The sequence below is a fragment of the Ictalurus furcatus genome, chromosome 9, assembly GCF_023375685.1.
Source record: "Ictalurus furcatus strain D&B chromosome 9, Billie_1.0, whole genome shotgun sequence".
Taxonomy (NCBI): domain Eukaryota; kingdom Metazoa; phylum Chordata; class Actinopteri; order Siluriformes; family Ictaluridae; genus Ictalurus; species Ictalurus furcatus.
The window spans coordinates 25,964,471-25,974,805 of record NC_071263.1 but is presented as its reverse complement, the minus strand read 5'-3'; the positions used below and the strand labels follow the sequence as shown (position 1 = coordinate 25,974,805).

Here is a 10,335-nt window from a genome sequence, read left to right as displayed (position 1 = left end):
AAATATGAGGGGTGTACTCACTTTTGTGAGATAATATATATCTCCACACAAACGATTGCAACTGTACACCTCCACAGTGCATCTATAAGGTTGCTCTACCTCATAAAATGGCTGATGGGTATAGATACAACATAGGTGCACATAATAATTGTGTTTATCATTGGGTGTATCTTGTACCAAGCACTTTATGTGATCATATAACACTTCGTGAGAAGTTGTTACACTTGGCTCTAACATTGCTTGTCTACATCATACCCTCTGAGCTGAGGAGCAATAAAATAGCAATAAGCAGCCTTCAAGCTGTTTATTGCTCTAGCAATAGTGTAATGAATAATGTAAGACCAATTCAGGACATTAATAAACAGGGCTATAATGTAGAAAACCCAGACCTAACAAATAATTTTCTTCTTTTCTTATTTATTCAAGAAATAAAGCAGGCAGTAAAGAAGGAAGGTGACACAGCACCTCACAAGCATATACTGTATATACTTTCCAAGCATATGGGGAACACTGGAAGGGATTTTGGCACTAATTAACTTTGTGTGGGTGGATGGAAAACATGGAAAGTGTGCAGCAGTGAGAACAATAGAAATTCCAGGATCATATACTTATACATAGTTCTTTATATTTGTACCATATCGGAGTGGATTACTGGATTGGCTATCAACAGTGGACTCAGGTTAGATGTGTTTAGGAATACGAAGACACTGGTGAAAGTGTTTTGTGTGTATTGAGAAAGCAATGAAGGCCTTTTGGCAAGTAACCTTAGCTAATTTCCCATATAGCAAACTGAAGTGGTGCTAATGTTGGTCAAACATCAGTCATTCTGTTTAGTGCCAACATAGGCGCAATGTAATTCTGTCTTTCAGGCAAACATTTGGCCACCAGCCACCTTTAAATCCACCAATGTTGGCTCGAAGTCAGCCATTCTCCTATGCCAACGTTGGTCCATGCTGGCAGAGCTTTTAAGAAAAGTGCTCCTTTGCCAATGTTGGCCCAATGTATAAGGAAGGCCATAACAGCCTCCCAAAACAGACGCTGGGCAAATAACGTTTTGCTACCTTGAAATATTCCCTACATGATCAAACTAGTTGTGTCCGTTAGCATTTCAATACAATATCATACATCTAATATAATAACAGTTAATATTAATAAGGCTCGTTAATTTTTAACTAGCTGTAATGGCTTAATAATTGATACAGTTCGCTAGTAATGTCATTACTATATTTAGACCTAGAGTACATCACACTCCTGTTCAAAATTAAAGGCTAAAGCAGTATATCACGTGATCTAAAGCCTTTTCGTTCCGTTTAATTGTATCATCCGGGGCATTAATTGCTAAAAGTTAACACATTGTGGATTTCAGTAACGGTGAAAAGCAGACCGTGAGCAAAGATTAAGCCGTCTCAGAGGTAAACGAGCCTTACAAGTCACGTGATTGTGTACGGCAATCCAAAACGGTACTGTATTTTGACGTCCTCTATACTGCTGAGAGGAGTAGTGTGCAATGGACGGTGTATATAACACTTGGAACACATGGATTTACATCCATTAATTTGTTTTCCCTATATGTTCTACATACCTTCCAGGTTATTTGTGCAAATAAGAAATAAATATTTAAAAAAAAATAAAAAATAAAATAAAAAATCCAGTATTGCACCTTTAAAAAAGAAAGTGTGTAAAGCTCGAATTCGGACGCACGATGTAACCACGCCTTGACGTCATGTCGATGACGCGACGTCCGTCCGTCCAATCGGGTGTAGCCTGGAGAGTCCAAGGCTCGGTCTCGTATGGACTGCTACTTCCTACACAGGGGCACTGTCGAGTTGTAGGGAAGAACCCTACGTAGCGCTCTACGTACCGCCCAGCGGAGGATTTGTGACCGGGCCCAGGAAAGAGGCAGGCGGATGATATGGCAGCTTTATGAGCGTCCAGGTGGAACTCGCTTTGTGTTGAATTCGCTTTTAACAGCGACAACATGACGTCGATTTAACGAGGCGGCGATATTAATTTTTTAATAAAGAATAATAATAATAATAATAAAAAAAAATGATTTACTTGATCTTAATTTCGGCGTTTACCGGGGCGGTGGTGACGCTGCTGCTACAGCTCGCGCTGCTGTACCGGAGGAACCCGGAGCCCGTAGCGGGGACGGTGCAATACGTCAAAGCGGTGCCTGATCCGGCGCTGAAGGACTACTTTACAAATCCGCAGCAACCGGACGCGTCCAAACAGCCGATAGACGGTGCGTGTGGAGTGCCTCCTGTTCCTCCTCATCCTCCTTCTCCACCGCTGCAGGATGAACCGGAGACGTGCGGCTTCCTGAACGCGATCTTCCTGTTCCTGTTCCGCGAGCTGCGCGACACGCCGCTGGTCCGCCACTGGGTCACCAAGAAGATCCGCGTGGAGTTCGAGGAGCTGCTGCAGACTAAGACTGCGGGCCGCCTGCTGGAAGGGCTGAGTCTGCGCGACGTGTCGCTGGGAGACTCCGTTCCCGTGTTCAAGACGGCGCGTCTCGTCCGACCCGTGCCGCTGGACGACGGCGGCATGCCCGAGGAGCTCAGCTTCGAGGTGGACCTGGAGTACGCAGGCGGCTTCCACCTGGCCGTCGACGTGGACCTGCTGTTCGGCAAGTCCGCCTACCTGTTCGTGAAGATGCGGCGTGTGGCCGGGCGCCTGCGCCTGCGCTTCAGCCGGCTGCCCTTCACGCACTGGTCGTTCGCCTTCGTGGAAGACCCGCTGGTCGACTTTGAAGTGAAGTCGCAGTTTGAGGGCCGCCCGCTGCCCCAGCTCACCTCCATCATCGTCAACCAGCTCAAAAGGGTCATCAAGAAGAAGCACACCTTACCCAACTACAAGATAAGGTCCTTTACCCTGCCTCTTTTTATTCTTTTAATCCCCAGCAGTACACTCTCAAAAATAACCCCTTACCCTTGTCACTGGAATGGTCAGTGTCCTCAGGTGGACACTGTATCCACATCTCCAGGTGAAAGGTCTACAGATTAAAGCTGCAAAAGACAAGAAAATTTCAGTTTAACACTATAAGTGTGTACGTCAGAGAGCCACACCACAACTTCTTTATTATGACTTAAAAACTACCGCACTGACGATTAGTTCAGTTTGTACACACACTGATCCCATGATTAGAATCGCTGTACTAATACCGGGTAGGGCCTCACTTTGCTCGTTAAACCGCCTCGATGCTTTGTAGAATCACCTCCATGAGATTTTGGAAACACTCCTTTGAGATCTTGGCTGACGCGATATTGCGTCACGCAGTTCCTGCGGATTTTTCAGGTGCACTTTCATGCTCCCGTTCTACCACATCACATCCCAGAGGTGTTCTACTGGATACAGATCCGGTGAAGAACGTTGACCTCGTTGTGATGATCATGAAACCATGGATTTAACGATACATCCGTGGTCCTTAACTTCCAATTATGCACCTTAATTATTTAAATTAGTGAAGATAAAAAAAATACAGTTACAGTGATGTACCCTTGATGGTATCAACCCAGTGACGAGGAAAATTACAGTCCGGTACCTTTTTTTTCTTCTCAGCGTACATTTTTTTATTTAAAAAAAAAAAAAAAGGTTCCTCCAGGGTTTTTTGAATAGTGACGAATTCTACGCTATGAAGAAAATTAGTTCCTGGAAGATATGTCACGGGTTCTCTGGAACGTTTGCCTGGCATTCCTCAATGTTCTTGACACACGAGTGTTTAATAAAAGAAGCCAGGTATGGATCAGGACCTAGTGGAACCTTCATGTTCATAATGTAGAACTTTCTAAGTGGGTTCTGCTTTACAGGTAGAACTTTTTAAAGGTTTCCCCAAAAGGGAATGAGTATATATCATATGGAGAAGTGTGTTTAGGGGTTCTAGTTTTCTCAACGGGTTCTACTTTGAGCTTTGTCTAAAGGGGAAACCCCTTCCTCAAAGGGTTTAACAATGTACAAGGTGCTATGTGGAATCTTTTTCTGGTAAGATATTCTGTATCTAGAACAATAGGTTCGGTGAGCGCAAATCCGCTGCGTCTAGACGCACCACCATCTTGCGCTCGAGAATCTAGTGGACATGCGTATTTTTTTTTTTTTTTTTTTTAATATGACATGATTCCTTAAGGATTCATTGTGTGGTTTAGGGTTCTGGCTTTCTAAAGGGGTTGCGTTTGGAACTGTGTGAGAAAGGAAATCCCTCTGTTGAAGGGTTTAAGAGTTCCCTCAAAAGGGCCCACAAGTAAAGATACCTGCATGGTTCAAGATGTTCTTTTCTGACATTGTAGATGTTTAAATCTTTAAAAGGATGTAGACAAATTCTATTGAAAGGCATATAAAGGGATTTTGGGCCTGTGTGGTAAGTCAGGTGTGGTTTGGTGATTTCCCTTTAAAAAGAAACACTCTTCATTCTTCTCAGAAGACACATTTTCATGCACATTTCACAGTGTGCTTCTAACGTAGCACCGAAAAAACCATTCAGTGACTTCACACCCTTTGGGTATTTGGATTGTTTTGCGAAAATGCATTAGCGTAAAATCATTATATTATAATATCTCATCACTGCATAAACTGTATATTAGAGCTGTCTTTGCTTATAGGAGGTAACTTTGGCGGTTACTGTTTTGGATGGCAAACATGCAGAAAACATTTAATGGTGGTAAATGGTCTGCTCTTAGATAGTGCTTTTTTAACTTTAGCGGTTCCAAAGCACTTTACACTGGTTCCCATTCACACACACCAGTGGTAGCAGAGCTGCCATGCAAGGCGCTAACTTGCCATCGGGAGCAACTTGGGGTTCAGTGTCTTGCCCAAGGACACTTCGGTATGTGGAGTCACGTGGGCCGGGAATCGAACCGCCGACCCTACGATTAGTGGACGACCCGCTCTACTACCTGAACCACAACCACCCACAAGGAATGTTCCTTAAGTGTTGACGTGTGTCCTGTGTTTTCGTCAAACTGTGCTGACCAACATCCTTTCCATGTTTTAGCTGAGAATGGTTTAGAGACCTGTCGTCTGTCGTAGAGCCGGTCACTCCAGGTCTTAATAAGCACCCGAGATATTGCTTTTAGCTGAGGTTGAGAAAAAGTTTCTGTTGAAAAGCTGGTTCTGGGTGGAGTAGCAATCGTGCTGCACGTGTCGCCTGGACGTTCGAACAGTGCCTCAGGGTTTGCTTCCTTCTCAGAAACTCGCAGTCATGCTGTCAACCTCTTGTGAAAATAAGGTTATTAGAGGTCGTGTTTTTTTCCGATACAGTCTATATGCTGTTTCATACTCGGTTCATTTCACTGGCTTGACTGTCATGAAGTTGATTTATTGTACTTATAACAGCACGTCCCGAAGTCTTTTATTCCTCTGGATATTTAATCAAGAACGGCTCGTCATCCTTTTTATCCATTTAGAGTTACGTTACTGTTGTGGGATGCCCATGAACCATGTTGGTTCCTGTTATCACTTACAGCAATTATAAAACGTCATACACTCACCTGCACCCCCCCCCACCTAAAGTTAATGAAACAAAAATTTCAGCTTGTCACGTTACTGAGAAACTGCAAAGCACTGAAGACTAACTGTTACAACGCACTGACACTGGAGACTCCTTCCATGAACGTTAAATAAACACTGCCATCACACCTGAGTTTTGCATAACTTTGCAACAGAAGCATGCAGAGAGCACGCGTAGGGTGAGGACGTCAGTATCTGATTAGTATCGTACTGATGTCAGATCTGGCTATCAGATCATAATAAAACATCTGAAATGGGATAACCATAATAAAGTATAATCTTGATAAGTAGAAAGCTCTAAAACGGCCACATCTTCATTCCTAAGCAGATATACAAACATGCACGTGTGCACACACGCCCTTACATAGTCGTGTGATAAAATAAATACACCCCGTGGAAATTGTTGACATTTTTGACATATTTGGACAAGGGAACATTTGATCCCCTTTGAAACAGTGTATATTAATAAAGTTGATGTACTCTAACAAAACCAGAAGGAAAAATAGTCTTTTTCAGTCATTTATTCAACAGAAATATGAATAGATGTGATATTCTTCTGTGGAAAAAGTAAGTATACCATTGGCCTCAGAAGCTGGTATTGCCCCCTTTAGCAGAAATAACTTATGCAAAATGTCTACAAGAATTGTCCACCAGGCTTGCTTGGATTTTTGACCACTCTTCTATGTAATATTCTTTCAGTTGCAAGATGTTTGAGGGTTTTCTTGCATGTACTGGCCTGTTTCACATCCCCCCGCAACATTTCAATGGGATTTAAATCTGGACTTTGCCTAGGCCATTCAGCAACCCTTCATTTCTTCTTTTTGAGCCATTCCTTGGTGGATTTGCTAGTGTGATTAGGATCGTTATCCTGTTGGAAGGTCCATTTTGGTTTCAACTTTCAGACAGATGGCCTCACATTATCTTGAAGCACTCTTTTGATGTGATGCAGAATTCATAGTTGATATATGAATGCAAGCTGTCCAGTCCCTGAGGCAGGCGAAGCAACCCCAAACCATAACATTTCCACCACCGTGCTTCACAGTTGGTATGAGGTGCTTCTCCTGAAAAGCTGTCTTTGGTTTGCAACAAACATTTCTGCTGTTACTGTGACCAAACAACTCTGTCTTTGATTCATCTGTCCAGAGCACATTACTCCAAAAGGCCTGGGCTTTACCTATATGCTCATTTTCAAACTGTAGTCTTCCTCTACTGTTCTTTTTATACAGCAAAGGCTTTTTCCTGTCACACCTCCCATGCAGGTCAAATTTGTGCAATGTCTTTCTGATTGTAGATTGTAGAACTTTGACACCAACAGTTGCAAGACTTACTAGCAGATCCAGTGATGGAATTTTGGGGTTCTTGGAGACTTCATTTTGCATCAGACGGTCTTCTCTTGGGCTGAATTTGCTGGCACGGCCAGTCCTGGACAAATTGGCAGTCGTTTGAAATCTGCGCCATTTGTAGATGATTTCCCTTACAGTGGAATGGTGTATTTCAAATAATTTGGAGATCTTTTTAAATTCCTTGCCAGACTCCTAGGCATCCACGACTTTATTTCTGAAGGCGTTACAGAACTCTTTAGATCTTGGCATGATAACACCACACACCTCAATAACAAAGGGAACACCAGACACTGGATATGAGAGGGGTATAAATAAGACAGGTTCCACCTGCACTCCCTAAGCAGGTTCTAATCACTGGCACACAATCCTGAACACCTGATGTAGGGGTGTACTTACTTTTTCCATGTGACTGATCTGTTTTTTGCTCATTTTATTGTGAAAATTACTGCAAAATATCAGTTTTATGTCTCATTTGAGCATGTCTCGACTTCATTACTAGGCAGTGTTTCAAAGAGGATCAAATGTTTGCTTGTCTAAATATGACAAAAAACCCAACAATTTCCATGGGGTGTACTTATTTTTTCCCATGTCTGTACGTTTACTAAAAACACGGAGACTACAGGAATGTATAGGATAATAGTCCATGAAAGTGGCATAGATGCCTGCAGATGACTTGCTTAATCATCCCCCCACAGGCTAGGATGCATTGTGTCCTAAGATGTTCCTTTAAATTTTCACCCTGATTAGAGAACTCCAGATATGTCTGGGATTCAACATGCATACGCTTTCTCTTTGTGCCAGACAGGATATTTTTGTGTCTGCCCTTTGCGATAGCTAGACTGCAGTCGTCTCTACTTTATCTGTCACGGCTGCCAATATATAATCTCTTCTAAGAGCTTGATAATGTTGGAATTTGGATTGTGTTTTGATGTCCTCGTGCAAGTTCCCTTCTAGGCTATTTGTCCTGGTAATCTAGTTATATTCATGTACGTTTGGTCAACAGCGCTGGTCTGAAGCAGCTCGGTGTCAGTGGGTCAGTGGGTTAATTTGTTTTAGACCACACTGAGTTGGGGATTAAATTTGTGCTCAGGGATTTTTTTAATTTAATAATTAATCTTCAGAATTATTATATAATATTATATCGGTTAGGTTGGCAGTGAATTCGAAGCCTATCCTGGGAACTCTGGGTGTGAGGCAGGAATACACCCTGGGTGAGATACCTAGACATCACAGCGCACCATGCACACACTCATTAACACCTGGGGCAGTGTGAAGTCACAAAACTACCTACTCTACCTGCATGGTTTTGGGAGATGGGAAGAAACTGGATTGAACCAGGGACCCTGGAGCTGGGAGGTGGCTATCCATTGCACCGTCATGCTATGCACATTTTTGTAATGTTTGACAACGTTCTCGTAAAATATCTGCTTAGAAGACAAACTCCGGTCTCTGTGGTGCTCTAGGTTTGTTGAATGGACGAAAAATAAACCAAATTTGGACCACTGATGTCCAGCCTGTCAAGACATCAGGTGACTGTCAATCATGTAGCCTGGCTGTGCTTGCTTTGCAAAACCACTACCTTCAACTACTGCCAAAATCACTGCTTTTACGCACTCCCTGCTCCACTGTGTCTTGATGTGACAATTAAGTTATGAAAATTTAATAGCAGAACATGCCTACAGCTGCTATTAAATATTTATCTCACTATAATCATCAGTCCTTTTACTCGTTTCATATTATGATAATAATCAGGTGTTACTGCTGTTTACTTGTACTCATCTTGTCAGGAAGCATCATCACTTCTGAACCTGTGGCATGTTTACTAGCTTCACATCTATTGGATATTTCTAGAGTTAGTGCTTGTATTAAAAGCAAATTAACATGGCTAGTTAGGAAGTTACATGAAATGTTATCCCCCCCCCCAAAAAAAAAAAAACCCCAACACACAAATAAATAAATAATTTACCTGTTTGCCATCCAGAAGGGACAAAGTGACAGTGGAACACAAAGGGGACAATGTTATCACAGATATCTAAGTATTTTTCAAGTACTTTTTATTTATAACATATTATAGTTCAGTAATACTAATAACAGAGTCTGTTTCTAGACTGGTCTAGTTCTCATGCATTTTAGATCAGGTTCCTGAGGCACTTCTAGTGGAAAACAATGCTCTCGGTCCACATGTCTCGAACATCCTGAGCGAATGCCATTTTGTTTCGTGCCGCGAGGCTTCAGAAAACATGACGCCATTTCCAGTAAGGAAACGTAGTGATTGTGGATGCTCCCTGGTGGATTGTGGGATTTTTTTTTTTCTTTTAGGGAGCATTTTACGATTGAGACGGCCCTTAAACTGGCCGACTTCCTGATCAGTGTCCTGACTACTGAACCAGGGAGCTGATTGAGACGCACCCTGATTATGGTCTAAAGCAGGGGTTTGCAGTTTTTATCCAGAAGGGGCTGGTGGGGGTGCGGGGTTTTCATTCCGATCAAGCAGGAGCCACACCTACTTCCACCTGTTTAATCACTTGAGCTTAACTTTCAATAGACTATCCAGTGTGGCTTCTGCTTGGCAGGAATGAAAACTTGCACCCACACCAGCCCTTTCTGGATAAGATTGATAGATAGACCCCTGGTCTAGAGAATGATTTATACACACTAGGTATAAAAACACGAGCTGTAGTCTCTAAATGTACACCAATACAAGGTGTTGCAACAGGGGTTTGTAATAAAATGGCCTGTAAGTGAACACAGTGTATAAAGATCCTCACTACCAGATCCAAAGACAATGTTAGAGTGATAGATAGATAGATAGATAGATATAATTAAGTATCACGATATTATATTTTAGTCATCTCACCCACCCCTGTCTGTCTGGTTTCGTAAGATTTGGGTTTTCTTTGGAAGATGTATATTTGGCAGAAGGTAACCTGGTAAAATTCTGGTTGATTTTTCCTGAAGGTCCAGGTGTTGTCTGAAGTGTGTACGCCATGGTTGTGGTCTGTGTTCATCTACGCAAAGTGAAACGTCCATATTGTTGAGGTAGCGTTATTGTTCCAGTAAATTCCACCAGCTCATTTATAGAAATATCGAACCGGCTTGGACTCCACCCTGGGGACGTATTTGGATCTCCTTGCTCCCTCGTTCGCGTCTGTATTGACTTTATTTGAGTGTGCTAAGGGCATCAGCAGGGCAGTAGAACAGTACTTTTCCACAGACGCGCTGCCGGTGCCGGTGCTGGTTCAGGTAACCAGAAAACCTTGTTAGGAATCTGTCTGTTTTTCTATTCTTTTGTAATCAGGTGTAAGTTTCCCGGGTGACCTCATCATAGACAAGAAGTACACACAATACCATTTGAATAGATTTCTCACTTTTAACTGGTTATCGAGTGTAAAACTGCTTATCGGCCATTTTGTTGCCTGTTACCATTTTATTCTCATTTCACGTGTTGAAAATGAGTTGTTTACATTATGGACCGTCGAGTCACAGTCGG

At 42.5% G+C, this 10,335-nt stretch overlaps 1 protein-coding gene across 1 annotated transcript in view; it reads left to right on the top strand.

The window, feature by feature from the left end:
* Positions 1–1,809: 1,809 nt before the first annotated feature.
* The window catches only part of pdzd8 (PDZ domain containing 8), a 60,235-nt gene continuing 51,709 nt past the window's right edge, over positions 1,810–10,335 (top strand). Inside the window, exon 1 of the mRNA XM_053633835.1 lies at positions 1,810–2,864. Within this exon, the coding sequence (XP_053489810.1) occupies positions 2,050–2,864 (815 nt within the window). The 5' untranslated portion in view covers positions 1,810–2,049. The remainder of the gene's footprint in view (positions 2,865–10,335) is intronic.